The sequence below is a fragment of the Pseudozyma hubeiensis genome (genome assembly GCF_000403515.1).
Source record: "Pseudozyma hubeiensis SY62 DNA, scaffold: PHS70, whole genome shotgun sequence".
NCBI lineage: Eukaryota > Fungi > Basidiomycota > Ustilaginomycetes > Ustilaginales > Ustilaginaceae > Pseudozyma > Pseudozyma hubeiensis.
The window spans coordinates 218,731-244,558 of NW_012133852.1; the positions used below are offsets into that span (position 1 = coordinate 218,731).

The window sequence follows — 25,828 nt, forward strand, 5'->3', positions numbered from 1 at the left end:
CAATCGCTGAAATCGAATGAGTGCGATTGGTACGCTTTCAGGCAGTCGCCTCTGACACGCTCTCCTCCTTGGCCGCTGTTTCCTCAGCATTGAGAGCCCTTGTCAAGGCAGCCCTCTTTGCCAAGTAACCCCTGTTCCTGGGCGACGAATACCAGACCAGATCCTTCTTGTTGATGGGATCAGCCGCTCTTGGCAAGATCTTGCCTGCGAACTTGTGCGGTTTGACGAGCGCTCTCAAGCTGAGCGGAGTGTAGTATCTGCACTCTACGCTTCCTCCCGCCTTCTCGATTGCGTCGATGGCCGATTGACTCGCCCTTGAAACGATGAGGTTGACGGACGAATCGAGGAAGTTGGCGCCTTCACCGAGGATCTTGACGCCATCCTTGAGCGAGTGAATGCATCTCGTCTCATACAGCTCCTTGGCTGTGATGGGGCGGGAAGGGTCGAGCAAGCCTCGGTCGATCCAGTGTTGGATCTTGTCCAAGTTGACAGGGACAAAGGTTTGACCGTGGACGTTGTTGAATCCTCGCTTTGGGTATCGTCGAGTGAGCGGTGTCTGACCACCTTCGAAGCCGGGAACTGGCTTGCCGTTACCCGCTCGTGCCTTTTGACCTTTGTGACCTCGTGTACTCGTTCCACCTCGTCCCGAGGATGGACCACGACCAAGTCTCTTGCGGTTCTTGGTGGGCTGACCAGGCTGGAGATTGCCAAGACGGATAGTCGCGGAAGAAGCAGGCGTAGCATATGTGCGTGCTAGGATGCGGAGCGATGAATGAGCAACGGGAGCGACGAATCTGGCGGGCTGTCGGACGGGGATCCGAGCGGCCTGCGAACCAGAGGCCAGGCTGAGTCTCGCGAGAGAGCGAGTGAGAGACGCTGCCGACATGTCGATTGTGCAGCTATGGAGAGCTCGGACTATGAAGGAGCCCAGGTGTAGAGGAGAAGGGCGACGGCGACGACGATGAAGACGGTGAAGTGAGAAAAGCCGCAGTGGCAGAGTCTGTCAAGTTCTTCCAACTTTTTCACCGAGCGAACAAGGTCAATCGGATCGGGGAGAGTCCAGCCCCAGAGTCCGATTCAGGGTACGCTCGTTCAGCTGCAGAAGATCTTTCCATGTTTGCTCTTTCGAGGCAACACGCGGACAAGGAAATGAATCTGCTGATTGGCTCTGCACGCGGCTTCATATCCCGCAGGTTGGCTCGACTGTGGCTGAGCCACAAAGCCTTCTTTCCTCCACCTCGTGTGCCTCGCCCAAATTGGAGTTCATGCAGCTTGCTTGTTTCTTACCTTTCCGACTTTTTTTCTTCTTGCAAATCTTCTCAGTGGCTTCCTGCCTCGTGCAGCGCTGGCTCAGTCAACGCGCCGTGACGAGCGATCTAGAAGAAACCCGCAGATCTCGTGTCGTATATATTTGCCGGACCTCTTGGCGAAACCTGCAGCTCCACCGCCAATATTCCCGGTCCTTCCAAAAAACACAACTGCAACGCACCGCCGCTCCATCCACCTCGAAAATTTCCCGCTCTCTCCACACCGTCGGCTTGACGTTGGGATCCGGACGAGCGGCGCCATTCCGACCACCGATCTCGTGGCCGTATACTTCAACGGCCAACCGACTTAGCACCCGAGCTTTTCTAGCCAAGCTGTCTTCGATCGGTTTCCGAGCAGCTCGCTAGTAGCGTGGGCTTGACGCGTGGGCCTGGGCGTCTCGTCTGGCAACGCGTTCCAGCTTCGAATACTAGCACGCATCCGGGCAGCGAAATAAAGCACGATGGCGGCAACAAGGCTAGACCGCTTGGTATCGCTCCTCGATACGGGCTCAACCCCGGCGATCCGCGCTACAGCTGCAAAACAGCTCGGTCAGATTGCAGCCGTGCGGATTCGAGGCCAGAGCACAGCACAGCAAGCGGCAGCCCACGCGAGGCCGCACAAGACCGAGAACTTGAAGCAATCCCACGATGTCGGCTCAGGTACTTCCACACCCGCGCTCGATCCTGAAGCAGACGGACTGATCAAGTCGGAAGATCCGTCATCTGCTGCATCCAAGAAACAGAGCGCTAAGTTCGGCACTTCCGAACAGATCAACAAGCAGCACAATTTCACCGGCCCTTCCGTCGACGATCAAGTTGGCGTCTACCGAGGCACCGATGGTGACTGGGACGAGATCACATCCTATCTCGCCAGAGTTGTTCCTTTCCTGCGCTCCAAAAGCTGGGATACGCGTGTTGCTGCCGCGCTTGCCATCGAGAGTATCTGCCACGCCGCTGGCATCTGGGATCCCGATATCGAGCCGTCAAAGCCGGGCGAGAGCTCCAAGTCGGTCCTCACAGATGACGACGAAGATACGAAGGACCAGAAGCCAGATGTATCAGAGCTTCTTGCTACCGAGTCCCTCCTCACCTTCGATGCCTTCTCGCTACCAACGGTTCTGGCCACTGGTACCAAGCTTCTTTCGTCCGCGGGCAAAGAATTCGAACAAGCCTCGCTGGCTGCCGGTGCCGATCGGTTGGCGCAGGCAAAAAAGGATGTCGTCGGCAAACTCGGACTCGGCTTCGGTCTGGACGAGATGGACATTGGCATGGACGTCGAAGCCGAACTAAAGACGGGAGAGTCGACGTCCACCTCTTCGATTCCGCGGTCGTCTCAGGGGAATGTGGATTGGAGGACAGCTGCTGGAGGCGCTGCCCAATCTCAGTTGCCGCCGCCTCGCTTCGCCGCCGCCGGCCCGCCCGTAGGTTCTTCGTTGCCAGCACCACGATTCACCAACAATGGAGCGCCATCTTCTCCGTCTCCGATATCGACCGCCATCCCATCTGCAGCGTCTGCACCATCACCATCTCCAGCATCCGCTGCCTCTGCCTCCGAGCCTCCTGCGGACGAGATCGACATGAGCAAGCTCAGCGCAAGAGAGCGCAACGCTCTCAAGAGGAAGCGCAAACTGGAAGGCAAGAGCGGTCCGGCGGATGCCAAAACGAGGGTCATCGATAGCACCGAAATGGCATCGCCAAACGCTGCGGCCGGTCTGCGCGTCAAGACACCCTCTGGCGGCCTTTCACAGACGCCTATCACCCCTTCCAATGCAGAGACGGCGGGAGACTATCTCACTGCTGTTCCGCCGCCCGCACCAAAACATCCAGCAGGCGGTCCAGGGTCGATGCCCGCTGTCACCGGCAGCGCGTCCACCCCTACGCCCATTCCCGAGGTGCCTGGTTCACCGGCTGCCGCGCCGTCTCCTGCGGCAGGAGTTGCTGGTGCACCCGCATACGCCTCTTCTGCCAACCCGTTCCAGGTCCGACCCGGCGAGTGGCCTTTCCGCCTCGTTGTCGACACTCTCAGCGTCGATCTCTTCAGTCCCACTTGGGAAACGCGTCACGGTGCCGCCCTGGGTCTCAGAGAGCTTCTCAAGACACAGGGCTCCGGCGGCGGCAAGGTCCAGCTTGCTTTGCAACAAGACAATGTCAAGATGCACAAGGCGTGGTGCGACGACATGTCGATCAAATTGCTCTGCGTATTCGCGCTTGACCGCCTCGGCGACTTCGTCTTTGACCAAGTGGTTGCACCGGTCCGCGAGACTGCGAGTCAGACGCTTGCGTGTCTCCTGCCTCACATGCCGGAATCCTCGATCCTGTCGGTGCATAACGTCCTTTTGCAGATGATTCGCCAAGACCACGCCGCTGAAGGTGCTAGCACCGACTTTGCCGCTGGCTTCGCTGCCAAGCGCGGCAAGAAAGGGTACGTCTGGGAAGTGCGCCATGCCGGCCTTCTCGGTCTCAAGTACGAGGTCGTTGTCAAAAAGGATCTGCTCATGTCCTCAACCACCGTCAAGAGCGAAGCTGCCGTGGTGAAGAAGGAAGAGGTGGATCAAGAGCCGCTTTCGGAGGAATCGGCAGTCATTGATACTGCAAAGATGCTGCGGGACGTGGTCGAGGTGGCCATCCTTGGTCTCAAAGACGACGACGATGATGTGCGTGCTGTGGCTGCCTCTGCTTTGGTGCCCATCGTCGACGTCATTCTCGAAAAGCTTCCCAGCGAGGTTGGCAGGCTTCTCGATCAGCTGTGGGACTGCCTCGGGGATCTCAAAGATGATCTTGCCAGCAGCATTGGCGGTGTGATGGACCTCCTTGCCAAACTGGTCGAGCATCCGGGGATCGTGATCCACCTCAAAGCCGAAGCTGAGGAGCAGCGTGCACTGTCTCTCCTCATTCCGCGCCTCTTCCCCTTCTTCCGTCACACCATCACAAGCGTGCGTCTCTCCGTGCTCAATGCGTTGCGCGTCTTTCTGACGGTTCCCTCACTACCAAAGGACTGGATTGACGAGCGCGTTTTGCGCCTCCTCTTCCAGAATCTAGTTGTGGAGGAGAAGCTGCCTATCCGCCGCGCTAGCGCTGACGCCTGGGGCCACGCCCTCGCGCATGTCGCCGGCGACGCTGTCACTGTGCAAACGCTCCTTGGACCTTACATCGTCAACTTCTTCCGCATCGTCATGACGCCGCTCGGCTCGCCCATCGACTTTGCACTCTTCTACAGTGCGTCGTTCGGCAGCACTAGCCACGCCGACGCCAATCGTCACAACGTCGACAAGGGCATCTTGACTCAAGATCTGTCGCTGATCGGCGTGGATGCTGTCATTCGCGGTCGTCTCAGCGCCGCCGAGGCTTTGGGTGGTGCACTTGCGCGCTTCCCTCGTACCGACGACGAACTTGCCTTCGGTGGCGTTCTTCGCGAGTATCTCGAATCCACGTCGGCGTTGCAAAAGTGTCTGGCGGCAGCCATCATTCAAGAGTGGGCTCAGGCTTGTGCCGATCTCGGCGTCGATCTCAAAGATTCGAGCGCCATCGTCGGTGACATTGCCAGTCGCCTCATCAACATTCTCGAGACGCCCGCCCCGCCGACCTATGCCGAGATGACGGTGATGCTGCAGCGCATTCAAGTCGAGTGCCAGGGACTCTACAACTCGTTCCAACGCGACGCCAAGGTGCCAAAGGCAAAGATTCCAGCACTCGCCACGACGGTCGATCCTCTGGGCATGATGGTCGATGCGTTCACCGTTGACACTGCCAAGGGCGTCGCCTCGAAGGGATTCGAGTCGCTGCTCGCGCAGGCGGGATCCAAAGCCAAAAAGGCAGCTCTGCCGCTGCTGGAGGACCGACGTCGCAAGCTGATCGCCGCCATTGGCTTCTACCAGGCGAACAAAGAGAAGCAAGACACGCAAGTGTTTGCATCCATCGCAGGCGCCGTGATCTCGTTGAAGGTGCTGCCAGCAAAGCTCAACCCTGTGATTCGCAGCATCATGAACAGCGTCAAGTTCGAAGAAAACATCGACCTCCAGACCCGCTCGGCGCGGTCGGTGGCCAAGCTGGTCGAGTACTGCGTCTCGCCTGCCGCCAAGTCGAACCCAAGCGACAAGATCGTCAAGAACCTGTGCGCCTTTGTTTGCCAAGATACGACGCGCGTGGCCATCTTTACTGCCAGTAAGAGCGTCCGCGAAGGCATCCTCAGCATGAACGAGCCCGCCGTCGTTCCAAGGGGGCCAGGCAGGACCAGCACCAAGGACGAACCCGTTGAGTCCGAGGAAGTTCTCCAAGGCAAACTGATCCGTCGCGGTGCCGCTGCCGCACTTGCTCAGCTCGCAGATTTGTTCGGCGAGAGGCTCTTCGTTGTCGTGCCAATGCTGTGGCAGTGCATGAGCAGCTCGTTGCTAGGCACGTTTGGCTCGACGGCTGCAGAGGCAGATGCTCTCATTGCCAAGCAAGACGATCTGGGCCAGGGCATTCTGGATGCTTGTGCGGTGCTTGATGTCAACCTGCCCAATCTGAAAGGGACCCTATGCGACAAGGTGGTCGAATTGCTTCCATCATTGACGCTCGCCATTCAGAGCGAGTTCGCAGTAATTCGTTCAGCAGCAGCAAAGTGCTTCGCTGTCGTTGCCAGCTGTCTCACCGAAGTGGCGCTCAAGCACGTCGTCGAGCAGGTGGTACCCCTCGTCGGCGATGCTGCCTCCATCACGAACCGTCAGGGCGCCGTCGAGCTCATCTACCACACGGTGCAGCTGCTCGACCTCAAGATTCTACCCTACGTCATCTTCCTCATCGTGCCCGTGCTGGGTCGTATGAGCGACAACGATGAGAAAGTGCGCTTGGTGGCGACAAACACATTTGCGTCGCTCGTCAAGATGGTGCCGCTCGAAGCAGGACTTCCGGACCCGCCCGGATTTTCATCTGATCTGTTGCAGCGCCGCGAAACGGAACGCAAATTCCTCATGCAGCTGCTCGACGGGTCTAAAGTGGAGCCTTATCAGATTCCGGTCAAGATCAACGCTAAGCTGCGAAAGTACCAGCAAGACGGTGTCAACTGGATGGCGTTCCTCGCCAAGTACCAGCTTCACGGCATCCTCTGCGACGACATGGGTCTCGGCAAGACGCTCCAGTCGATCTGCATCCTTTCGTCCAAGCACTTCGAAAGGGCGGAACGATACAGGCTGACGCAGGCCGCCGATGCAAAGCCTCTGCCGAGTTTGATCATTTGCCCTCCGACGTTGACTGGACACTGGTGCCACGAGATCAAGCAGTACGCCAACAATCTGCGACCCCTGCTCTACTCGGGACTGCCCGCCGAACGTGCGCGTCTCCAAGGCGAGATCCATCGCTACGATGCCGTGGTCATGTCGTACGACGTGGTGCGCAACGACATTGCTGCACTTTCGCAGATTTCGTGGAACTACTGCATCCTTGACGAGGGTCACATCATCCGCTCGGCCAAGACGAAGACGACGAAGGCTGTCAAGCTGATCCGAGCCAACCACCGATTGTTGTTGTCCGGAACGCCGATCCAGAACAACGTTTTGGAGCTATGGTCGCTTTTCGATTTCCTGATGCCTGGGTTCCTCGGAACGGAGCGCAGCTTCCACGAGCGATTCGGCAAACCCATCATCGCTTCGCGCGACGGCAAGCTCAGCGCAAAGGAGCAAGAGGCAGCAGCGTTGGCGTTGGAAGCGCTGCACAAGCAGGTGCTCCCCTTTTTGCTGAGAAGGTTGAAGGAGGACGTGCTGGACGATCTGCCGCCGAAGATCATCCAGGATATCGAGTGCGATTTGGGCGAGATCCAGAAGCAGCTCTACGACGACTTCAGCAAGGAGCAGAACGAGGACGAGGCCGAGGCGTTTGCAGGCTCGGCGGCGAGCTCGGGAGGCAAGGAACCCAACGCGGAGAAGCAGCACGTGTTCAAGGCGTTGCAGTACATGCGCAAGCTGGTAAACCACCCTTCGCTGGTTTTGACGGACGAGAATCCGAAGCACGTGGCGATCAAGCAGAAGCTTGTCAAGGGTGGAGGATCGTTGAACGATATTTCGCACTCGCCCAAGTTGCAAGCGCTGCGACAGCTGCTGTTGGACTGTGGCATCGGAGGTGGAGCTGCTTCGGGAGGTGGTGGCGGATCCGATTTAAGCAGCGATGTTGGCGGAGGCGAAAGTGCTGTCTCTCAACACCGCGTCCTGATCTTCTGTCAACTGAAACAGATGATCGACATCATCCAACGCGACCTCTTCGCCGCCCTCATGCCCTCGGTGTCGTACATGCGTCTCGACGGATCCGTCAGCGCCGAAAAACGCCACTCGATCGTCCAGACCTTCAACGCCGATCCCTCGATCGACGTGCTCCTCCTCACCACCCAAGTCGGCGGTCTCGGCCTGACGCTCACCGGCGCCGACACGGTCATCTTTGTCGAACACGACTGGAACCCCATGAAGGACCTCCAAGCCATGGACCGTGCGCATCGACTGGGTCAGAAGAAGGTCGTCAACGTCTATCGCTTGATCACGCGCAACACCCTCGAGGCCAAGATCATGGGGTTGCAGAGGTTCAAGTTGAACATTGCGAATAGCGTGGTCAACCAGCAGAATGCGGGGATGGATAGTATGGAGACGGAGCAGATTTTGGATCTGTTCAACGCGCAAGGGGGAGCGGGACAGGGGACGAACGGTGTAGATGCGGAGGCGGGGAAGAAGAAGGGTTTCGGCAAGTTGACCCAGAAACAGATTCTCGAGGGGGCTCATCGTGGACCGGAGAACGAGGAGACCGAGTATAGCGAGATGAGCGGTTGGAGGCCTGACCAGTGAGGGTCAGTATGCCCGTCGACATCAGCAGATGTACGCTGCCAACTGGCGCAGGAATGCAACATGCAAAACGCGCGAACCATGTCGACCTGTCTGTCGTGCTTGTGTGTCGGTCAATGAGCTTTCCGGCTCTGTTGCTCAGCATCCTTCTGCCGTCTTTTGTCTGCGCAGCAGAGAGCGAGCTCGCTGCACTCTGGTCCAAGACCCACTGCGATGCTCAACGCTGGAAGGCAGCCCGCACGGTCATGCGCATTGTTGCGACACAGGGTACATGCATTGAAACGGTAGGCAGCACAGGCACAGCGTCACTTGTTCGAGCGCAGGCGCTTCGACGTTCTCCTCTGCAAACCGGTCTCGACGTTCGCGTCTGACGCTGTGCTCGGTTCTGCAGCCGTACGCTTTCCTTTGCCTTTGCCTGCTGTGCCGGCTGTCTTGTCGTTGGCCTTCTGAGCCTTTCCTTGAGATCCATCCTTGGCACTTGTCTTTGCTTTTCCCTTCCGTTTGCCCTTCTCACTGCTTTCACCCTGGTCCTTGCCTTCTGCAGCCGCATCTGCAACCTCGGCGCTAGCACTCCCATCCGCTGCCTCCTCCGCCTCTTTCCCAACACCCGCTCCCTTCTTCTCCGGGTCATTATACATCGCCCAAGCGACCCTCTCCAACCCGCGTCCATCCCATATCCTTGTCCCCTCCAACCTTGCCAAAAATTTGATTGCCTTCATGTAAAACTTCTTATAAAAGCCCATGGTGTAGCTTATCTTCACCTTGTCGCCCATCAGTGCCATTGCTAGTTCGTCGCTCTGGAACATTCCTTCTGGAATCCAGGTTGCGACGATAGCGCTTGCAGTTGCTGGACCTACACCTTTGAGTTCGACTAGGATGTCCATGGCTCGCTTGACAGTGTTCCAGGCTGCTTCTTCCTCGAGCCGAGCTAAGGAGCCACGTGGGAAGAGCGAGGAAGCAGCTCTTTTGAGCACATCTGAACATTGCTCGACAGAGTTGGACGAGACGAGGGAGAGAAGTGTTGGTCGAAACTTCTCGCGTGCAAGTTTCCATCGAACGAGCCGGATGAGCGTGGGTTTGTCGTGGATGCCTTTTTTGACATCGGAGGATCGTTGAAGCTCGTCAAGACCTTGGTACCAGTTGTCCAGAGTAGTCAAACTTTGTTGAGACGAGGAAGGACGGGAATCGGATTTCATGTAGAGATACGGGTGGTACAGACCGTGGTACATGTCGATTTCGTCCGGGTAGAGGTCGCTGAGAAGCTTGGGCGCCTTAGCACCCATACGTTTAATGTCGATGAACATGTGATGCATGATGCGTAGCACAAGAGGCAGCTGGAGAGGGGGTCCAGAGAAGGATGCCGTGTGAGGGCATGAGGAAGTAGAGGAGGAAGCTGCGTCCGTGCACGCGCTCTCATTTCTCCTTCTCCACACCAACACGCCAAAGCAACACGCGAAGCTTGCCTACCAGCTCTCTCATGGTTCCCACACTTCGTCTTGTTCCCACACAAGAACCCACACAGCATCGCTTTGACGATCAAGCACATAATAGTATTGACAACGAACAGAAACACAGATTGTCAAGTGGGCGGAGCAACACCACCAGACAAGTGGAAAAGGCAGAAACCAAAAAAATGAGTGTGTATCAAGCGCAAAAAGCTGCGCTATGGGCTATATCCTTTTGAGTGAGGCGGACCATAAATTCGTACCAACTGCAAATCACATGCCTATGTCGGGCAACAAGTACGCCCGCGCATCCTTCTTCTCAATCACCAAACCGTGTCCGTAGTGGACGGCTCTGGTGATCAGGCTCCTCCTGTTATTTCCGTTGCCGCCCCGACCGCAGTTGGTCCCTTGCGTACAGATGACGGCGGCGACAACAGCAGCGATGACGATGATGAGGATGATGATGATCCAGAAGCAGATCCAACGCTTCTTGCGAGCCTTTCTCGCCGAGTCGACCGCCTTGTTGGTGTGCTGCAGACCTTGGTTCATGTCGGTCTCGACCTGTTGGCCCTGTTCCTGGATCACGTTGAGGGCGTCATCCTGCTCGTCGACGAGAATCGACATCTCGTTGAAGAGCTGTGCCAACTCGGTGATGGTTCGCTCGATCCGTTTGATGTCTTCGTGTCGCTCCTGCACCTCCCTGAGCGCGCCCTTGGCCTCGCCGTGTCGATTGGAATTGAGCAGAGCCTGAGAGAAGATCTGGCCATTCTGGTCGTCGTCGAGTGCCGCCTTGATTTCCTGCTGGGTGGCATCGGGCTTGACGATGCGGAACTGACGCTCGGCACGAGCACGGTACTTTTGACGGTAGCTCTGCTCGACTTGCTGGTATCGCTGGATGGTCTCTTTGAAGCGATTTTTGACGGCGCCGATCTGGGTATTGCGCACGTTCTTGTCACCACCGGCAGGAACACGCTTGTTCTGCGACTCGAGCAGCTTGATGCGGTTCTTGACGCCGTTGGTCAATGACGACGTCTCCTGCTGGATGCTGGCGAGCTGCTGCTCGGCGTACTGGGCGGAAGCCTCGTCCATGTTGTTGAGCGATCGAGAGTGCAGATCGGAAATCTTGTTGACATTCTCGTCAATGAGGCGGATGGTGTCCTGAATCTCGGAGATGTCAGAGAAGAAGGAGTTCATGTCGCCGACAGGCTTCTCGGTAGCCACGCTTTGCATCTCATAAGAGTTGGGAGCAGCGCCTCCAGCGGCGGCGTAACCAGCGGGCTGAGCTTGGGGCATCTGCCCGTATCCGGTGGGTTGAGGTGCAGCATAGCCTGCCTGAGGTTGGGCAGCGTAACCGGCCTGGGGTTGAGCGCCATACCCCGCCTGAGGCTGAGAGTCGTACGATCCCTGGTTGTAAGCGTAACCACTCTGCTGCTGAGGTGCGGCGTATCCCTGCTGTGGCTGAGCGTAGCCACCTTGCGCGGCACCCTGCTGCTGTGTCGGATACGAGTGGTCACCGTAGCCGTTGTTGCCTCCGCCATAACCTCCGTATCCACCAGCTTGCTGGGCCTATGTACAGGTCGAGGATGTGAGCAGATATTGAGAAGCAAAATAAGAGTCAGTTGATCAATGACTATGCATGCAATTATGCGCGGAAAATGGCTAGCCTTTGCCATCCGCAGTATTCGCTGGCAAGAAACTTACCCTCATGGCCGCAAGACGATCACGAGCCATCCTTGCTTGTGTTCGTGCTGTGGTCTAGCACGGTCGGTAGGGCGGTGTTGTTGTGATGGAAGGAACAGGTTGCTCTTGCTGACCTGGATCGGACCGACGAGGATGCAGTCGATGGTGCGACTGCAGACGAAGCCTGGCAAGATCGACAAGCCGAGACGAGGGATGGAGTTGGCGTGGTCGACCTGGGGAGAAGCGGATGGGTCTAGGAGGATTGGGTGTGGAGGAGGAAAAGGATGGAGGCAAAGCAGCGATGACAGTGATGTCCGAAACGGAATGGAAGACAGGGCGGCCAAGATGGAGCCGAGACAAGTTGACGGTTGTGGCTGCTTGTCTCTGTTGAGTTGGCTGGCTGCCAACCACGTTCGGTTGGCTCGCTGAGACCGAGGCTGAGCTGCCACACCCAGCAGAGTCGCGGGATGCGAGCCTCTCTGGAATGCTGCACGCACGCACACACGCAGCCAAAATCGAGGAGATGCAACTCCAACGCACAGCCCGACGCGAACACCAGCCAGGTTTTGCTTCAGAATTTCAAAATGCTCGACAGAGAGAGCCAGTGTGTGCGTGCTACAGCCACGGATTTTCCCTTCGTTTCCTGGCTGCAGTCAACCGCGTCCCCTGCATCCCGAGGCCGATCATTTAGCCTTACGCTGCTTGCCTCCATTTTTCGTCAGAGCAGAGTGCAGAGCAAAAGTATTTTTAGCAGGTCGGATCTTCATCTCCGGAACTGCTGCCCTCTCTTCTTCCTAGACGCAAACAGATCGCGTGTTTGAGCTCTCTTCTTACACGGATCGACGCTGCATCAATCGTCCTCGCGCAGCCCACATGAATACCGTACACTGCACTGCACATCGTACATCCGGCGATTAGCCCCTGCCATCTCAGCCGACCTTCACAAACCCTGAACAAGCGGGGAGAGGATACTGACTTCTATACCACGACGTCATGTGTTGGAAAGTTACAGATTGTACTACATGCTACTGAAAGAGCTACCACCAGCGCACATCGTCACTACTTCTTCATCCTCTGTCGCTCAGCACGCTGCGTCTTGCGCAACTTCTTGTACTTGTGCTTTCTGATCTTCTTTCTCCTCTTCCTCCTCACACTGTCCATCAGGATGTTGTGTGCCTCGAGCAGCGGGCTTACCTTGACCCTCTTGCCGCGCACCGTATCCAGCTCGGCGTCGAGCTTCGTGGTGTCGACCACCGCGTCGGCCCGTGCCGGGTCGTCGAGCGCGACGGCATCCATCTGGGCGACCAGCTTGTCCCACTTGAGCGCAAGAGGCAGCGTCGACTGCACCAGAGCATGCGAGAGCATCAGGTTCGGGTCGTCGTCCGTGAAAAAGACGCTGTTGGCGACGTGAGGTGCCTCCAACTGCTCAGCGGCTTCGATGGCTCCTTCGGCAGAGGGCGCAGGAGGCGCTTCGTAAGCACGGCCCTTCTCGGCGAGGTAGGTGGCTACACCACGCGACCAGTTGGCAGACGGACCGTGCGGCTCGCCAAGGATGATCAGGTCGGCTTCAGCGCCGAGCTTGCGTGCCGTCTCGGGATCCTCGCCACGATCCATGGCGTTCTGCACGGCTTCCTCCTCCTCTTCCCTGATGCGATCTTCTTCTTCCAGCTTGGCGGATTCGACAGCGACGCGATCCGATTCAGGGTGGAAGCTCGAGACGAGCCAGCGTGTCGCTGCGTCGTCGTTTGAAGCTACTTGCTTTTCGGCTTCGATCCCAGCAAGACCGTCGACGAGCTCGTTGAAGCGCTCAGGCGCAATCGTGCGCATCCTGCGCCGCCACTGCTGCTGCGACTCCGCTGCAAAATTGCCGAAGGTGGCCAGAGATCCATCAGAAGTGAAGATGGCGGTCAAAGAGCCGCCCGAGGGCAAAGTCGATGAACCAAAGCCGCCGGCACGTTTGGGTCGTGGTGGCAGCATCTCGTGCTGCAGCAATGGACGCTCGTTCGAGAAGAAGCTCTCCCATGCGACATTGGCGATCGATGAGGGTGGCGGATTGGCGGGTGCTGTTCCGGCTTCAGCGAGACGGGAAGCGCTGACCCTGGCCTTGACGAGAGGAGATGGAGACGCCGAGTCCAAGCGCTTCTCTGCAGAAGCAGCATTGGACGAAGATGAAGAGGAGGATGCGGCCGAGTTGCTGCTTCCAGATGATGCCGAGTTGCCGCTGTTCGAAGCAGACGAGTTACCAGAGGATTTGGACGACGAGGAAGAAAGCACCGACGAAGAGACACGACGAGATGCTGATCGAGTCGAACGTGGTCCGCAGCTCGAAATGAAGCCTCTAGCTGACGCGGATATCGGCACAGCTGAGGGGCTGGCTATCGCCGCGACGGCGTTCTTGTGCGAGCTCGCCTGCCTGAGCAGAGCCCGAGCGTGGACGGAGCGACCGCGCATCTTGAGCTACGTCTGCCTGGATGTGCACCAACAGATCCCTTGGTGCCTGTACTGCAGAGCTGTTGATCAGATTGCCGGGGCGCTGAAGAGGTACTGATGAAGCAGTCGACCTTTCGCTGTATGTGTGCGTTCGTTGATGGTGATGGTGGTGGTGATGGTTGACGGCGAAAGAAAAACACGGAATGAATCTCAGTGACGATGCCGAGCAGCGAAGGGTGCAGGTGAAAATCGCGGCTCAGCTTTTGGCCGCAGCGATAAGCTCACAGTCTAATTTTTTTGCGTCATCGCAAGGGTGTTAAGCCGGCAGAAGTGGGTGGCGCTGTTTCGACGAAATGCTCTTCGATCACCCTCGAGCTCAATTTCGCAGCATCCCCTCTCGAGTCGGTCTGCGTCGAGCTCACAACCTGAGGTGGTCGCCTCGCCCCTTTGAGAGCGACCACGCAGTTCAGTTCAGACGGAGCAGATTGACAAGCTGATGATGAGGAAAAGAGAAAGAGTAAAAATACACAGCGTGAATCCCCCTGTACGCTAACAGGGTCGACTTTTGACAATTCACTGAACCGGCTTGGCCCGACACTTCTTAGGCCTGAACAGCACCAACCGCAGCCTGACGGCCAATGATCGGCGCTCCTGATGCCAACCCATCAACGTCACCGTACTCATCCGACTCGTTCATGAATTGCTCGGCGTGCTCCTTGAGGTACTGCACACTGCGCTTCTCGTCGACGAACAAGTTGTACACCCTGCGCACGTCGGCCACCTCGACCGCATCTGCCTTTCTACGCTTGGCTGCTAGATTTGCGGTGGTGATGAGGTTGATGGCGTATCGTAGCGACGTTTCCGATGCCATGCGGGTGAGCACTTCGAGCGCCTCGGGTTGGAGCGACACCTCCTCCTCTGCAGCACGAATGGTGAGGATCTGCTTGAGATCGGAGAGCTCGTACGGCTTGGTGCTGATGATGAGCACGCGGTCGAGGAGGTCGATGGGGATGCCGTGCGGTGAGCGGAAGCGTGTGCCACGGATGCGGCAGATGCCACGGTTGGATGCCATGATGACGAGCGGTGCCAACTCGGATTCGAGCGCACGGTTGAGGAACGAGAAGCACTCGATGTCGAGCATGTGCACCTCGTCGATGAAGAGTACACCGGGCACGATCTCGGCTTTGCCCTCTTCCCTCCACTCGCCCACCTTAGTGTTGATCTGGTCGCGCAGCTCTGGCTTGATCTCTCCCGTGTCGCCCGAGAACAGCGCCAAGAATCCTTGTGTGCGCGAGTTGATGACATCGATCTCGTGCAACGAAACGGTATGAACCACATCCTTCCTTCGCTGCAGCTCTCCCTCGGGGCACTGAACGAACTTTGTATCGCTGCCCATGGCATCGTAGTCCCGGGCACGAGTGAAACTGCGGCCGAGCTTGGTGATGCGGCCACTCGCCTTGTCGATAGCAATCACGTCGCCTGCGGTGATCTTCTCCTTTTGCAACGAGTCGATCATCTTGTTTCCAAGCTCGTAAATGGTCTCCATGTCGGTGGTCTTGATAGTGAGCTTGCCCGTCTTTGTTGCACCGGTCAAGGATCGGTCGATCTGGATCTCGACGACTTCACCTTCAACAACCTCTGCCTCCTCGCGGATGCGTACGCCGATCGATCGGCGGAATGCCTGCATGAGTGCTTCAGTCTTGCTCATTTCGAGCGAAAAAACTTCGGAGGCCGAAAGCATGGTAAAGGGAACATCGGAGCCGAGGGTCTGCGCCATGCCCATCGCGATTGCGGTTTTGCCTGTGCTGGGAGGGCCGGCCATGAGGATAGCCCGGCCAGCGATACGAGCGTCCTGAACCATCTTGACGATGAGACCAGCTGCTTTTCGGGCGGCACGCTGACCTACCATGCCCTGCGAAGAGGGGCGAGGTTCGAGTTGGTCATCGAGACCAAGACCCTTGACGTGCGAATGCGCACCGATGCGCTCCAGCGTCTGGATGGTGTGCTCTGATGTGGTGGAGATCTGCGCCATCTTTGCTGATGCTGCTGAATGACGCTGGTGGATGGATGGGACCTGTGGCTCGTAGTGGTGGTGGAAGTGATGAAGCGATTGAGCGACGAGAAGAATTCAAATTGTTTGTCCAAATTCACTCCTTCTCGTCGGAATTTCATGCGGCAGCAGACTGGCACAAGAGACAGCAGGCTCCAAATAACCGTGTCCGGAACAAGCGCGAAGAAAAAGCTCGGACCAACCAACACCGGCAACACCCTAAGTCAAGGCCTACAATCCTGACAACCACTTCGACTCTCCCGACAGCGGCATGGTCAGATGGTGACACTTACACAATGACGATAGCAGGCTCCTCCAAGGCAGTCAACAATGAGATCCTATCGGCTTCGCCGCCCGGGCCTGCCAGCGAACCTGCCAGCTCAGCGAAACCACCACCACCACCACAGCTTGCCAACATCTCCAAGCTCACCAGCCGTTCTTCCGTTGTTCAAGCACTTTCAGAGCTCTCACAATATTCTGCAACCCTCGACGATGAGCTTGTTTCGCTCTTCGAAGAATCCGAGCCGGTCGTAGCCGACGCAAGACGATCCATATCCGGTCTTGCACCTCAAGTTCAGCTGATCCAGGAAGAAGCCGACGTCCTCGACAAGCGCCTCCAGAGTTCAGCATCTGTCGCCAAACGAATCTCGGAGCGGGTCCGGCTGCTGGACGAAGAACGCAAGCGCATCGCGCTCGCCACAGAATGGGCTGTTCGCGTCGCCGAACTCAAATCCTCCCTTTCGCTGCTCGCCTCGGCCGTCGAGCATCGCGACTGGGACATGGCAACCATGCACTGTCGTAGAGCGCTGGCCATCGACCCGGTTGTCCGCGCCTCTCAATTTGCAGCAGCAGCCGTACCCTCGACCAACCTGCCTGAGCCACCCGAGACGACTCTGCTGGAACTTCGCAAGACCATGCTCACCGCCTTCACCGACGCCTTTATCCGATCTACGCAGAACAAGGACGAGAAGGAAGCATCGCGCTTCTTCAAGCTCTTCCCTCAAGTAGGCTGGAAGAAGGAAGGACTGGAAGTGTACAGCAGCTTCGCTCGTTCCATGGTGCGCGAAAAGGGTCGCGGCATCACGGACTCGCTCGGATCGGGTAAAGCACAGCATCCGACGCATTTCGCGCTACTACTCACCTCGCTCTTTGAGCACCTGGCTTCGCTGATCGACATGCACCAGCCTGTAGTAGACAGACATTACGGCGCGGGGAACTTCGGACAAGGTGTCATGCCAGGATTGCAGGAGGAGTGCGATCGCTTGGGGCACAGGATCATGGACTCATGGCGCGAAGATCGGAATGTGCGAAGGAGGCTCGACGAAGTGCAAGCTTATCGATTCACGGCAGCGGTGGTGGCGAGCAGGACGCAGCAGTCGACCTTCAAGGCTTCGTTCGGTGTGCCAGGGCGAACGGCGAGCCCGGCAGCAGATTCCACAGCCAACAGTTCGTTTGACGAGCCTGCAGGTCCGGACGGTCGGGAAGTCGATCGCATCCTGACCGAGCTAGCTGCAATGTGTTCGAGATGGGGGCTTTATCGGCGTTTCCTACAGGGCAGACTGGCGCCTGAGCAAGACGCAGCGGAGGGCGGACGGAGCGGCCGACAAAAGACGCTGGAGGACGAACGTGCAGCACAGGCGGATGAGCCGCTCAAGGATTTCCGTCGCACCTCCGTCGACCGACGCAGCTCCATCGCTTCCAGCGTCAATGCGCCACACGACGATGCAGACCCACATGTCGACACGGCGTCGTCAACCATCGACCATGCGGCAACATCCAAGCTGGGCCAAGAAGTCCTGGAATCGATGAACACCATCTACACACCCATGGAAACCTGGTATCTTCGCAACAGCCTCGAAAAAGCCTTCCGCATCGATCAACCCGACACGACATCACGCCCCTACACCTCGTCCATCCTCGACGATGCCTTCTATGTCATCCGCACCGTCCTCGCGCGTATCCTCTCGACATCTTCTCTTCCCACTCTCGACGAGATGACGCGGGCGGTAAAGACGACCATCGAGCAGGACTATATCGAAGTGATCGTGCGCAAGATGGAGACGTTGTGGCGGAGTATCTCTGGATCGATGACGGTGGATGGGCCGAGGAAGGATGCGGCAAGTCGAGAGATGCGCACGGTGTTCATCACGTATCTCAACGTCCTCGATGTCAGCTGTACGTACATGACACGGGTGCTTGCCGAAGTGGGACACGAGCCGTCGCTCGCACGTCTCTTCGAAGCGACCGAAATGGACCAAGCTCTAGCGGCAGTCTCGAGCTTGTCCCAGCTAGTCAATCGAATGCGATCGTCGCTGCGAACCGAGCTCGAACACCTGTTCACTCAACTCACCGCGCCTCGTCTCCGTGGGTTGCTGCTCGAAACCTACCGGGACGTTTCGTACGTTCTCGACGACGAATCCTACAGCCTCGCCGAATCGCGCGATCTGGTACGAAGACGTTTCGTCAGATCCTGGGACCTCCTCTTCCACCACTTCAGAGGCACCTTTACCGACAGCAACTTCAACACCTACATCGGCATGACGCTGGATGCACTGTTGAAGCCGTGGGAATCGTTGGTCATGGGCATGCGGTTTACCGAGCTGGGCGCGCTCAAGTTTGACAAGGACTTGAGGGCGATCATGACGTTTTTGGATTCGCAGACAACGCTGCCGGTGAGGGATAGGTTCAGTCGATTGCAACAGGTCTCTTATGTGTTGAATTTGGATGGCGATGATGATGAAGGGGATCTGTATCAGAATGCTGTTACGTCGGGCATTTCGTGGCGGTTGAGTATGGCCGAGGTGAGGAGTGTTAGAGGATTGAGGATATGATGGGCAGAAATGCGTTCCAGGAGGAATCGGCATTGAATGCCCATGGGCGGGGAGGCAAGACCAATGGGCACATCCGACGAGGTTAGGCAGCGAATCAAACCTTGAACGAGATTCGGCATTCCGAGGTACAATTACATGACAAGAGACAGAGAGAAGTAATACAAAGCCATACTCGCAGCGAATGCAGCACGAGAAGCCAAACGAGGAAAGCGACAAAAGACGTATATGGTGCCAGTCTGCAGTAGAGAGTCGAGAAAGGGCGAAATGAGACTGTTCACGCCTGGAAACGTTCGAGCTGCAACGAGTTGGTCAGCGTGCTGATGTATAGTCTCACCGCCGTCTCGATCGCATCCTTCTGCCTGATCATCTTCTTCTGATAGCCCTCGTACGCCTCCTCCAGCTCTGCCATCTTGGCCTCGATCTTTTCCGACTCTGCATTCTTGACCTCTGCCGAGTGGTTCTTCCTGTTCCTCTCCTGCTTGGCTTGTTCGAACTCGGTCTGCAGGTTCTCCATCTTCTTGGTGTGCTTCTCGGTGATGTCCATGAGCGTCTTGCGGTTGCGGTTCTGCTTGTCCTCCAACCTCTTCATTTCGTACTGTGTCATCTCGAGCGAGTGCTTGAGCGATGCGAGCTGGTTGTTGATACCCTGCGAGAGTGCTTGGAGGTCGGCTTGATTTTGAACCTCTTCCTTGCCCTTGACGATTTCGAGGTTGACCTCGTGCATCGCGTTCATGCAGCTTTCGAGATCGTTGCTGAGAGTCTCTAGGGTCTCGAGGTTACGCTTGAACTCTTCCACCTTTTTGAGGGTCTCTTGCAGCGAGACGGTGTCCTTGTCGAGTTGCTCGCCGAGTTCGCGTACGCTGTTCTTCATCTTGCTGGGACTGGAGACGACGCGCGCTTCGAGGTAGGTGATCTTCTCGTAGATCTGGAACTTTTCCTGTGCTAGCTCGGCGTGCTTGACAGCGAGCGTATCTTTGCGCTTCTTGAGCTCATCGAGCTCCTCCATGGTCTCCTTCTGCTGGTTCCTGGCTGCCAAGAGATCGTCAGTGATCTCGGCATTGATGCGCTGCAGCTCCTTGACCTTAGGCTCATCGAGCTCGCGTTCAGCTTTGAATCGAGCCAGCTCGCTGCGTTGACGGTCGATGTCGTCCTCGATCTCGTTGCGCTTGTTCTCAAGATCCTCGGCGCCGGTGACGAGCTCTTCGAATTCGACGATTCGATCGGATCGGAAACGGTAGAAATTGACCAGCGCCGACATTTGACGACGGAAACGTTTGGGGTTTGGCCGCGTGAGATCCTGCAGCGTGAAATCGTACAACGTCGCTGCGTTCATCATGTCCTTTACTTCGCGGAAGAACATGAGCATCTGCAAACCGTCTTCGTAGAGCTCCCTGTACTCGGCTGATGCTAGCGCCTCGTGGCGCCTCCCATCCATCATCTCTGTCGTGGTACCCGAGAGACACTCCAAAAAGGCGACAAAGACTCGGTGCGCGACGTGACCTTGCGGCTTTTGCAGGTCTTCAGGAGAGATGGACAAGCCCATCTCGGAAAGGACACCAAGAAGCTCGTCGATCTTGACGACAGGGAAAGAGGAATAGTTGCCGTCACGGTTCCCTTTGACCGCGTCGGGCGGGACGCGCGCCGACGACATCGGAAATGCTGGATTGGCGGTCGATGCCATGGTGGAGATTTCAGCTGCAGGTGCTGTATCGAAGTGTCGTAATTGATGCTGCGTAGTAGGTTGTGTGTATTAGTTGTTGAAGAGGATCGTTGTGTAAAGGAAAGACGATAATACGGATATCGATATGTGTGATCTGCGATATCGAAAGGGTGGTGGTCGACGTTGAAGCTGATGGCGGATTTGCTGTGCACCCGTATCTCAGTGTTGTTCTCTCTCTCGCCTTCTCTTTCGCTCGCACTTTGGCGTAGCTGCTCAGCTTTCGGATGGGTGGCTGCTGCTGCTGCTGCTGCCGTGCATTTTCGAGTGTTGCTCTCCCTCGACCAAACGACGCGTTTCGCGCCGTGGAAATTTGATTTTAGCTGCTGACAGGTGTTGAACTCTGAGAGCAAAGGAGAGGCTTGCGGGAGTTTACCTGCGAAATTCAGACCCAACACGCATCATGCACGTGACTTGCCCACTCCACATTTTGCTTTAAAATGCATAAAGTACTCTCTGGATCCATTCTTCCTCTTCAGACGATCCCTCAAGCCTCTTGCTGTCCAGCTATCCGCCATCTTGTATCGTACGGACAGGCGAATCAGATATGCGCCTATACGAGGCGGGAGTCTGCGGTCTAGCCACCGCCTGATCCTAGAACTAAGAGCGTTGCAGGAATGCCCCGAAAGCAGCCTGTGCGAGGATCATCGAGCTTCAACGATGACCCCGGGAATGCAACAAGAGACGATGACCAGAATTCAGACAGCGAAACGGACAACCAAGCTGAACCGAGCATGACTTCGCTCTATAACGATGCGGTCAATCTTCCCGCTCACCAGACAAAGCATCTTGCTGAGCTGATGTATCGCTTTCCGTCGATAGACACCTCCTTTCGCCTCGTGCAGCGCAACGACACCAACAGCACGGGCTCTTCGCTGTGGCTATCGTCACAAGTGCTATCGTCCTATCTTATCCATACGTACGCAAAGACGTCACGGAAGGGGCCACCAGACGCGTCGAGAAAGTGGATGCTGGAGTTGGGCTCAGGGACCGGCTTACTGTCTCTTCTCATGGCTAGACTTGGATGGGAGGTGGTTGCAACCGACATTCCTCCCGTGCTCGACACAGTGCTCAAACCCAACATCGACGCTGGTCTCTACCAGCCCATCAACATAGGCGCGGCAAAAGCAGACCAAGCGCATGTCAACGAACTCGACTGGACTATCCCACCCCAAAACTGGCGCTGGCACCCACACCTCGGCTATCCAACCACAGCCCAACTGCCCGCTTCCCTGCCAGCCGCTGCAATTCCTCGTCCACAGAGCTTCGACCTGATCGTAACAGCAGACACCATCTACGAGCCATCGCTCGTACACCCGCTGCTGTTAACCATCGCTCACCTCTACCAGCGTCAAGGCCAGCCCCGCCCAACAGTGTTACTCGCACTGGAACGTAGAGATCCGTCTCACATCACCGAAGCTCTGCGCACAGCACATGAGCAGTACTCACTCCCGTTCAAGCAGATCCCTTCCAAACGCATCCGCAAGATCTTTGACTCGCTCGGCGATGGAGCCACGTGGTCTCGAGACGATTGGGACGGCGTCGAGATCTGGAAGCTCTAGCATCCCCATCCTCGCAGCGCAACACTGTAGACATGACAATGAACCATTTTTCAAGCAATCAACTAGTATACACACGGCTCGGGATCAACAGCGACTTCAAACATTGCTGTTTCAACCCTCTAGCATCTCCTGGAATTCTCCGCTCTCGATGCTCTCCTTGAGAATGTCGAGACCGCCGATGAGCTCGCCATTCACAATGATCTGCGGGAAAGTGGGCCACTCGTTGAGCTTCTTGAGACCCTGTCGAACATTTTCGTCCTTGAGAATGTCGTAGTGACCATATTCAACCTTTTCCTGTCGCAGAAGGTTGACCGTCTTTTGGCTGAATCCGCAGCGAGGCGTTTCCGGGTCGCCCTTCATGAAGAGCATGACCTTGCTCTGCTCCATGAGCTTTTTGCATCGTGCAAAGATCTCTTCTTCCGTCTCTGGCACCACATCCTCCTCATCCTCGTCGTCTTCGTAGGCGGCAGTACCGTTGCGTGTGGCGCTAGAAGCATCGTAAACGTCTGAAGCCGCACGCGGAGCAGCCGAGGTCTTGGCAACGCTGCCGGTGCCATTGGATCGAGCCGGTGCGGCGTGTGTTGCAACAGCTGCCGAGAGGGCAGATGCGTTGGCGCCACTGATTCGTGAGAGAAGAGTGTGTCCACGAAGCAGGACGAACGAGGGTACCGCCTCAATGTCAAATGACTCGGACACGTCGGGAAGCGATTCGGCCTCGATCTCGAGACAGAGCACTTGCGGGTACTTGACAGCGATCTCGCGGACCACTTCGTTCATCTGCTTACATGGCTCAGCCCAGGGAGCGTGGAAGTTGAGCAGCGAGACACGCGTCAAGTCGGTCTGCATGATCTCGGTAAAGTGCTCTGGCGAGGTGACCTCGACCAGGTTGCTGGGTCCTGCTTCGGCGGACATGCTGATGAGGATGAAATGCTGATTGAATGGATGTGAGTAGCGAAGAGAACGAACGGCGAGGACTGCAATCAAGTAAAAGCCGTCTACGGATGCGCTGGAGAATCAGCAGCGATTGGTGGTGGCGAGCTAGTGTGTGGTGACGATGGATGGGGAGAAGCAAGATTCGAACAACGCGCTGATGACTTAGTCGAGAGGTTTCTAAAGAGCAAGGACTGTGCCACTTTGAGTCAACTGCGCTCTGGCCTGAGCTTTTGGTTCCTCTTTGCTTTTGAATGTCCAGAAAATCTGATAAATTCCGAGGAGCAGATTCGAGAGATCTCAGCAGCCAATCGGCAAAATGAATGGCGTATTTCGGCTCGGCCCACTAAATCCGTTTCTCAGAGGATCGGGTCGCTTAAATTTCAGATCGATGCCGATTTCTTAAATCAGAGACGCCGCGGAAGGAATGCGAGAGGCAACTGCGATGCGGGGTTTGTGCACCTGTGTTGGTCTTGCATTGCCAACCGGGATCCGGAAGCTACTCTTGCCTCCCTTGCTGAGCCTACTGATGCAGGCACCACCTTTCCTATTGTGCACACCTACTTCCCGAACGACGCTGTGCCCTGCTCATACCGGTAATCGAGGGACGCCGCACCATCCCGCCTCACCTCCTGTCGCACGCATCCTGGTTTAGTCCCAGTCACGCATGGAGCCAAATCTGGAACACCGACCTCGGACAAGCATACAAGACGAAGCACAGCCCTCCAGGACGGGCATTCACATCTACGCTTCCTTCCAGCATATTGCGTCAATTCAGTGATGACAATGACACGGCGGTGAGCCGTTGCGTCGACAGTTTCCATCGCTTATGCGCAGGCTGACAACTTCCCGCTGCATACCCAGTAGCAGCACGAGCCTCTCGTCATGACAATCCCTGCAGACCATGGCTCGATGGCAGCTCAAGCTGGACCCAGCAAAAAGCATAGCAAGTCCCCTTCAAGGTCCGCTTCGCTGCGAGCCCTGCCGTCGAAGTTGCGTCCGAAAACTGCTCCCACATCACCAGATCCAGGGGAGGATCCACCTGGCGCAACTCTTGCACCCCCACTTCCCGCTTCACCCAGAGTACGCAGATCATCAGCCCCCGAAGAGGGTTCTCAGACGCCGGAATGGCTCGCCAATCAGTTCAGCACGCCCGCCGAATCGGACGCCGAGTTTGTTCGCAGGACGTATGCTCACTTCGCAATAGCAGGTGTACCAGACGACGGGTTCTCAGATGGGAAGGAGTACACCAGGGAGAAGAATGGCCTGTCAGCATGGGAAGAGGCGGCACTCTCCCGTCCGGGCAGCAGCATCGCTGCTCGAAGCGCATCTCGGCCAGCAGCTCAGCTATCCGACTCGCCCCGCATCGCTGCCATCAACGGCACGGGTGGTCACGCACCACCACCACCACCACCACCACTCAGCACCAGCGAAAGTACCAGAAGCGTCATGTCGTTGACGTCCTTGCGACCCATCCATCAAGAGATCAATGGAGACGTTTCAAGACCAAGCCTGCCTCCATCCACCAGCACGGAGACCGCCCTTTCTACCAGCACGTTCCTCTCTACCAACGAACGAAGACGCCGTCAAGAACTTGCAGAAAAGAAGCGACAGGAGCTGATCGCTAATATCGATCGTTACGGATTCTTCTCGGATAGCCCTAGCAGTGTTCAGCACAAGACTACTCTGCTGCCCTCGAACTTGTTCGATGCACCCTTCCCAAGGAAGGGCTCAAGAGGCGTCGCCACCCAGAGCGGACGGGCCCCAGCGAGTCTGTCCGGAGCCTGCACACCTCCGCATGCGCATGGCGACGAAAAGGCAAAGACATCTGCTGTCATTCAACGGGCTCGGGCGGCAGCTGACGCTGTACACCGTCAGCGAGAGCAGGAGCGCACCGCGAAATGGGCACGCATGTTGACCGTCAAAAGTCGCGATCAGGGTCACAATGCCGTCCAATTCGATTTCAACGACGGCATCGACCGCAAATTGCGACGTAGAGTCTACAAGGGTATTCCGGATCGATGGCGCTCAGCAGCCTGGTCTGCGTTGCTGCGACATAGTCAACAGACTGCAGCAGGCCGACACTCGTATTCGCTTGCCAAACCGCATCTGCGAAAGGATGCTGATGCATTGGAAGCGGTCGCGCTGGACGGGTCCGACGCCTTCCAATTCGAGCGCCTCACCGCCGTGCCCAGCACGCATGATGTACAGATCGACCTCGACGTCCCACGCACCATCTCGGGTCACATCCAATTCCACACGCGCTACGGTCAAGGTCAGCGAGCTTTGTTTCATGTACTGCACGCCATGTCGATGCTGTGCGACCAGTGCGGGTACTGTCAAGGCATGGGTCCTATCGCTGCTACGCTGCTCTGCTACTTCAGCCCCGAGCGAGCATACGCTGCGATGGTCACGATGCACAACCACCTCGACCTACACTCGACATTCGCACCAGGGTTCCCAGGACTCGTCGAGAATCTTTTCGTCCAGGATCAGCTGCTTCGCAAGTACATGCCCGAGTTGGCGACGGTGTTTGGTGATCAGATGATCGTCGCCAGTTCGTATGCGACCAAATGGTACATCACCCTGTTTTCGAATTCAATCCCCTTCGAAACGCAGCTGCGCGTATGGGACGCATGGCTCCTCGATGGTCAGGACGTCATCAGCATGGTTGCCCTTGGCATCATTTGGGCTCACCGGAGCGTGATCTTGGACCCGAGCGCCGATTTCGAGACGATCCTTAGCGCGTTGAGCAGCTTCTTTGTGCCGGAAGACGACGATGCGTTGATGTTGTGGGTCAAGGATGCTTTGTCGAGGAAGGATGTACAGGGTAGCTTGACGAAGGCTCGGAACGAGTATAGGCGGAAGGTGGAGAATGGTGAAGCAGCTGCTTTGATGTTGTAGCGGCACTGGCGGTGTCTGTCCAAGTCGAGAAGATCGTGCATGACACCACACTCTCTTTGCATACTATCATTTTAATCAATCACAAACAGAAGCTTGTTATCGTATCAGTATGTGTTCCAGACGGTGCTGTGTGGTACGACCTAGGCCTGTATGGCAACAAGCAGCATTTTGC

At 56.8% G+C, this 25,828-nt stretch overlaps 12 protein-coding genes across 12 annotated transcripts; 5 read left to right on the plus strand and 7 right to left on the minus strand.

Annotated features, from left to right (window-relative positions):
• Positions 1-37: 37 nt before the first annotated feature.
• Positions 38-886, minus strand: PHSY_007476 (likely mitochondrial ribosomal protein; the record flags this gene model as incomplete). Its single annotated transcript, XM_012338070.1, has 1 exon — positions 38-886. One exon carries the CDS (start codon positions 884-886, stop codon positions 38-40), a length of 849 nt encoding a protein of 282 aa, XP_012193460.1.
• An 882-nt stretch (positions 887-1,768) lies between these two features.
• On the plus strand, positions 1,769-8,110 carry PHSY_007477 (hypothetical protein; the record flags this gene model as incomplete). Its single annotated transcript, XM_012338071.1, has 1 exon — positions 1,769-8,110. The coding sequence occupies one exon, from the start codon at positions 1,769-1,771 to the stop codon at positions 8,108-8,110; it is 6,342 nt and encodes a 2,113-aa protein (XP_012193461.1).
• A 302-nt stretch (positions 8,111-8,412) lies between these two features.
• Positions 8,413-9,420, minus strand: PHSY_007478 (hypothetical protein; the record flags this gene model as incomplete). Its single annotated transcript, XM_012338072.1, has 1 exon — positions 8,413-9,420. The coding sequence occupies one exon, from the start codon at positions 9,418-9,420 to the stop codon at positions 8,413-8,415; it is 1,008 nt and encodes a 335-aa protein (XP_012193462.1).
• A 405-nt stretch (positions 9,421-9,825) lies between these two features.
• Positions 9,826-11,259, minus strand: PHSY_007479 (epsin; the record flags this gene model as incomplete). The annotated part of the gene is made up of 2 exons (XM_012338073.1): positions 9,826-11,118; positions 11,254-11,259. The coding sequence occupies 2 exons, from the start codon at positions 11,257-11,259 to the stop codon at positions 9,826-9,828; spliced, it is 1,299 nt and encodes a 432-aa protein (XP_012193463.1).
• Positions 11,260-12,291: 1,032 nt separating this feature from the next.
• Positions 12,292-13,059, minus strand: PHSY_007480 (hypothetical protein; the record flags this gene model as incomplete). The annotated part of the gene is made up of 1 exon (XM_012338074.1): positions 12,292-13,059. The coding sequence occupies one exon, from the start codon at positions 13,057-13,059 to the stop codon at positions 12,292-12,294; it is 768 nt and encodes a 255-aa protein (XP_012193464.1).
• A 73-nt stretch (positions 13,060-13,132) lies between these two features.
• PHSY_007481 (hypothetical protein) lies at positions 13,133-13,780 on the plus strand (the record flags this gene model as incomplete). Its single annotated transcript, XM_012338075.1, has 1 exon — positions 13,133-13,780. One exon carries the CDS (start codon positions 13,133-13,135, stop codon positions 13,778-13,780), a length of 648 nt encoding a protein of 215 aa, XP_012193465.1.
• Positions 13,781-14,263: 483 nt separating this feature from the next.
• On the minus strand, positions 14,264-15,571 carry PHSY_007482 (DNA helicase, TBP-interacting protein; the record flags this gene model as incomplete). The annotated part of the gene is made up of 1 exon (XM_012338076.1): positions 14,264-15,571. One exon carries the CDS (start codon positions 15,569-15,571, stop codon positions 14,264-14,266), a length of 1,308 nt encoding a protein of 435 aa, XP_012193466.1.
• A 101-nt stretch (positions 15,572-15,672) lies between these two features.
• Positions 15,673-18,543, plus strand: PHSY_007483 (potential intra-Golgi transport complex subunit 4; the record flags this gene model as incomplete). The annotated part of the gene is made up of 1 exon (XM_012338077.1): positions 15,673-18,543. One exon carries the CDS (start codon positions 15,673-15,675, stop codon positions 18,541-18,543), a length of 2,871 nt encoding a protein of 956 aa, XP_012193467.1.
• Positions 18,544-18,817: 274 nt separating this feature from the next.
• PHSY_007484 (spindle pole body protein Nuf2) lies at positions 18,818-20,224 on the minus strand (the record flags this gene model as incomplete). The annotated part of the gene is made up of 1 exon (XM_012338078.1): positions 18,818-20,224. The coding sequence occupies one exon, from the start codon at positions 20,222-20,224 to the stop codon at positions 18,818-18,820; it is 1,407 nt and encodes a 468-aa protein (XP_012193468.1).
• A 653-nt stretch (positions 20,225-20,877) lies between these two features.
• On the plus strand, positions 20,878-21,822 carry PHSY_007485 (hypothetical protein; the record flags this gene model as incomplete). Its single annotated transcript, XM_012338079.1, has 1 exon — positions 20,878-21,822. One exon carries the CDS (start codon positions 20,878-20,880, stop codon positions 21,820-21,822), a length of 945 nt encoding a protein of 314 aa, XP_012193469.1.
• Positions 21,823-21,933: 111 nt separating this feature from the next.
• On the minus strand, positions 21,934-23,576 carry PHSY_007486 (thioredoxin; the record flags this gene model as incomplete). The annotated part of the gene is made up of 2 exons (XM_012338080.1): positions 21,934-22,828; positions 23,317-23,576. The coding sequence occupies 2 exons, from the start codon at positions 23,574-23,576 to the stop codon at positions 21,934-21,936; spliced, it is 1,155 nt and encodes a 384-aa protein (XP_012193470.1).
• A 61-nt stretch (positions 23,577-23,637) lies between these two features.
• On the plus strand, positions 23,638-25,656 carry PHSY_007487 (hypothetical protein; the record flags this gene model as incomplete). Its single annotated transcript, XM_012338081.1, has 1 exon — positions 23,638-25,656. The coding sequence occupies one exon, from the start codon at positions 23,638-23,640 to the stop codon at positions 25,654-25,656; it is 2,019 nt and encodes a 672-aa protein (XP_012193471.1).
• Between the last annotated feature and the right edge of the window lie 172 nt (positions 25,657-25,828).